General features: G+C 45.9%; 1 protein-coding gene across 1 annotated transcript in view; it reads right to left on the reverse strand.

Moving 5' to 3' along the window:
• The window catches only part of LOC111958654 (succinate-semialdehyde dehydrogenase, mitochondrial), a 6233-nt gene extending 3215 nt beyond the window's left edge, over positions 1-3018 (reverse strand). Inside the window, exons 1-10 of the mRNA XM_070437329.1 lie at positions 2998-3018; positions 2237-2320; positions 2016-2134; positions 1682-1811; positions 1417-1560; positions 1122-1265; positions 800-958; positions 511-674; positions 349-407; positions 4-154 (exon numbers count right to left, since the gene is read on the reverse strand). Coding sequence (XP_070293430.1) covers positions 4-154; positions 349-407; positions 511-674; positions 800-958; positions 1122-1265; positions 1417-1560; positions 1682-1811; positions 2016-2134; positions 2237-2320; positions 2998-3018 — 1175 coding nt within the window. The remainder of the gene's footprint in view (positions 1-3; positions 155-348; positions 408-510; positions 675-799; positions 959-1121; positions 1266-1416; positions 1561-1681; positions 1812-2015; positions 2135-2236; positions 2321-2997) is intronic.
• Positions 3019-3887: the final 869 nt, after the last annotated feature.

Genomic DNA, 3887 nt, shown 5'->3' on the forward strand with positions numbered 1-3887 from the left:
TACTTGGAGCCCTCACGGCCCAGGCCTGATTGTTTGACCCCGCCGAAGGAGGCCTCTGGGGTGGAGAGGAGACCCTCGTTCACCCCCACCATGCCTACCTCCAGATTCTCCGCCACCCGCCAGATCTGACTGACGTCCTGGGAAAAGAAGTACCCTGGGAGGGGGTGGTGGGTGGAGAAGAGCGTAGTTGAATGAAACTCATCAAATCAGATTCTGAGATAGACTTTCTATTGATATTAAATAATAGAATTAGTAAATCAGACTGGCTCTGTCAAATAATTATTCTATTATAGGTTTGAGGGATTTTCAGACATGACAGCAAGGGGCATACAATAATGTTTAGCTCACCTGCTAAACCCACATGAGATGCATTGGCAATGGCAAGTGCTTCCTCCTCTGTGCTAAACCTGTCATAAGGAAAAGACAAACAACTTGAGTTAGCTTCCATTTTAGCATCCATCCACTCTTCAAATGTGATTGAGTTGTCTGATCTCTCCTAGCTCCACTGACCTGATGACGGGCAGGAGAGGACCGAAGGTTTCCTCTCTGGTACARAGCATGTCTGTGGTGACATCAGCCAGCAGAGTGGGCTGATGGAACGAGCCATCCAGACGCTTCCCCCCCCTTAGGACCTTGGCCCCCCGCGACACTGCATCCATTACCTGGTGCTCCACCTGGGAGAGACATAGGATATCATAAGGTTATGTAACATATCAGAATATAAACAACATCATGCAGATAATACAGTTATAGTATAGTTATAATACAAACACCCTTTTGACAGAAGGAACCAGGTTACCTTCTCAGAGGCATGGACGTTGATGAGGGGACCCTGGGTGGTGTTTGGGTCAGAGCCGTGGCCCAGACGGAGCTCTGCGTCCATGGCCTTCCCCAACTTCTCTATGAAGTGATCGTGGATCCTACTCTGGACCAGGAAGCGGTTGGAGCAGACGCATGTCTACGGGGGTCAAAGGGCACATTGAGGGACATGGAGGTTAGGCCACGACTTAAGACACCCCATTTTAGAATGACACGCAACATTTCGATATGGTGTATTTCACAGTTTGAACAGCACAGTAGACACAAAATGATTTGTTTTGAGAGAACTCCTATTCCAGTACCTGTCCTGAGTTCCTGAACTTGGAGTTCATGGCTCCCYSCACAGCCTTGTCCACATCTGCACTGTCAAACACAATGAAAGGGGCATGGCCACCCAGCTCCATTGAAACCCTCTTGATGGTGTCGGCAGCGTGCTTCAAGAGAATCTGAGGATGAGGGTGGAGTTATCAGGAGYATCACAGGCCTTTTCATGGAAAAATTATTCACCTACAAGATTTAAGAGTAACATGAAATGTATATTGCATTTTCAGGATTGATTAAGCTAACTCTGAAGCRATTCTAGATCAGTGTCCATACCTTTCCAGTGGCAGTGGATCCAGTGAAGGAGACCTTCCCCACCAGGGGGTCTGTGCAGAGGACCGTCCCAACAGAGGGGGTCTTCTCTCTGGAGCAGGGAACCACGTTAAACACCCCCGCAGGGATCCCGGCCTGACTCGCCAGCTTTTAACATACCACACAAAAAGTAAACATATGAATTTAGATCAAATGAAATGGTCTCTACATTGGGACCCTAGCCACAGTACACGCAGTGAGTGTTGTTGTGGGAACGGATACTACTGACCTCACGAGCGCCAGGGCAAGAGGCACCCGTGGTGTGTCCTCGCAGTTCACACAAGTACGAGGTGCAGCCCGGGCCAGGGCAGCACACCACTTTTCCTGAGTGATCAGTAAGCACTGGCGACAAAGTTCCACTGTGTGGAGGGGGAGGCAGGCAGTAGGCCTTAGATAGGTGTTGTACGCGGAAGTAAAAGCATTACATGAGATATTTGGTAGAATACTCTAGACCTAAGTTGGACAATCCTCGACATCGCAGATGCGATAAGCCATTACAGGCTCCAACCGGAGGGATGAATTGAGGCCGAGCGCCCACAGGCTGTTTGAGCAGAAGGATCTACGGTCCTTGCAGCCGAGGGCCACAAATCCCCGTAGACACCCGCGCGCTCCTCAGAGACCTTTCCGGAAGCTCAGCAGCGAACAATCTCCCATGCCAGGACTCCTTCTCATGGGTTGGCCCCTAAGAGCTGCAGACACACAAGTGGTTTACAAACTCAGAACGAAATAACAAATATCATTAAAAGGACAGCACCTGTGTTGCATCCAGCAAGACAATACTCACACACTCAAAGGTGATCAGCTTAGCAAGGTCCTCCTTGTTCAACGTCAACAGATCGTACCATTTCCGTAGAAGGACACTTCTTTCCTAAGGAAGAAAACATTAAATCAGATRATGGAATCAGTAAGTTGCATGATCCACAAGAATCTGGAAGACTCCATCTGGTCTTACTAGCGCTCCCTGAAACTAGCAGCTCCTGATAACAGAGATGGAACTTGATGCAACAATGTGTGCTGMGTATTGAGTGTATGAGGTGTTGATGGTGAGTGGTGCCTCTGGTTGTTGCCTTTCCACTCACTCAGTCCCTCTCGCTCCGAAGCAGAGCTCCACATGCATGGCAGCAGAGCATTTATTTGCATGATGAAAATTGGACAGAGAGATTCGGAAAAGGGGGGGTGGATAAAAAGACAAGGGGGGGGGGGGGTTATTGGCTGCATGGACTGAAGAAAACCAGTACAATGAGGCTATCTTTACCAGATCAAAGACAAAACTGGAGTGAACAGGATTCTCCCCGAACTACAGTATAAGATGTTGGAGTCAGACTTTGATATTCTCTCACTTAGTGATGTATTAATATGGCAGTGAGTGAGTCGCGCTTAATAATTGCATAATCACTCATGGACTAGAGGGCGACCGATTAATCGGCATGGCAAGTTTTCGGCAAGTTTTCATAACAATCAGTAATCGGCATTTTTGGACTCCGATTATGGCCGATTACATTGCCCTCCACGAGGAGACTGCGGGGCAGTCTGACCACCTGTTACGCGAGTGCAGCAAGGAGCCATGGTAAGTTGCTAACTAGCATTAAACTTATCTTATAAAAAACAATCAATGTTAACATAATCACTAGTTAACTACACATGGTTGATGATATTATTAGTTTAACTAGCTTGTCCTGCGTTGTATATAATCAATGCGGTGCCTGTTCATTTATCATCGAATCACAGCCTACTTCACCAAACGTGTGATGATTTAACAAAAGCGCATTCGCAAAAAAAGCACAATCGTAGCACCAATGTACCTAACCATAAACATCAATGCCTTTCTTAAAATCAATACACAAGTATATATTTTTTTAAACCTGCATATTTAGTTAAAATAAATTCACGTTAGCAGGCAATATTAACTAGGGAAATTGTGTCACTTCTCTTGCATTCAGTGTAASCAGAGTCAGGGCCACCTGCAGCAGTTTGGGCCACCTGGCTCGTTGCGAACTATGTGAAGACCATTTCTTCCTAACAAAGACCATAATTCATTTGCCAGAATTTTACATAATTATGACATAACATTAAAGGTTGTGCAATGTAACAGCAATATTTAGACTTAGGGTTGCCACACATTCTATAAAATAAGGAACAGTTCCGTATTTCACAGAAAAAATAAACGTTTTGTTTTCAAAATGATAGTTTCCGGGTTTGACCATATTAATGACCAAAGGCTCYTATTTCTGTGTTTATTATATTATAATTAAGTCTATGATTTGATAGAGCAGTCTGACTGAGCGGTGGTAGGCAGCAGCAGGCTCGTAAGCATTCATTCAAACAGKACTTTCCTGCGTTTGCCAGCAGCTCTTCGCAATGCTTGAAGCACAGCTCTGTTAATGACTTTAAGCCTATCAACTCCCGAGTTTAGGCTGGCAATACTATAGTGCCTA

The sequence above is a fragment of the Salvelinus sp. IW2-2015 genome, linkage group LG35, assembly GCF_002910315.2.
Source record: "Salvelinus sp. IW2-2015 linkage group LG35, ASM291031v2, whole genome shotgun sequence".
In the NCBI taxonomy this organism is placed as follows: domain Eukaryota; kingdom Metazoa; phylum Chordata; class Actinopteri; order Salmoniformes; family Salmonidae; genus Salvelinus; species Salvelinus sp. IW2-2015.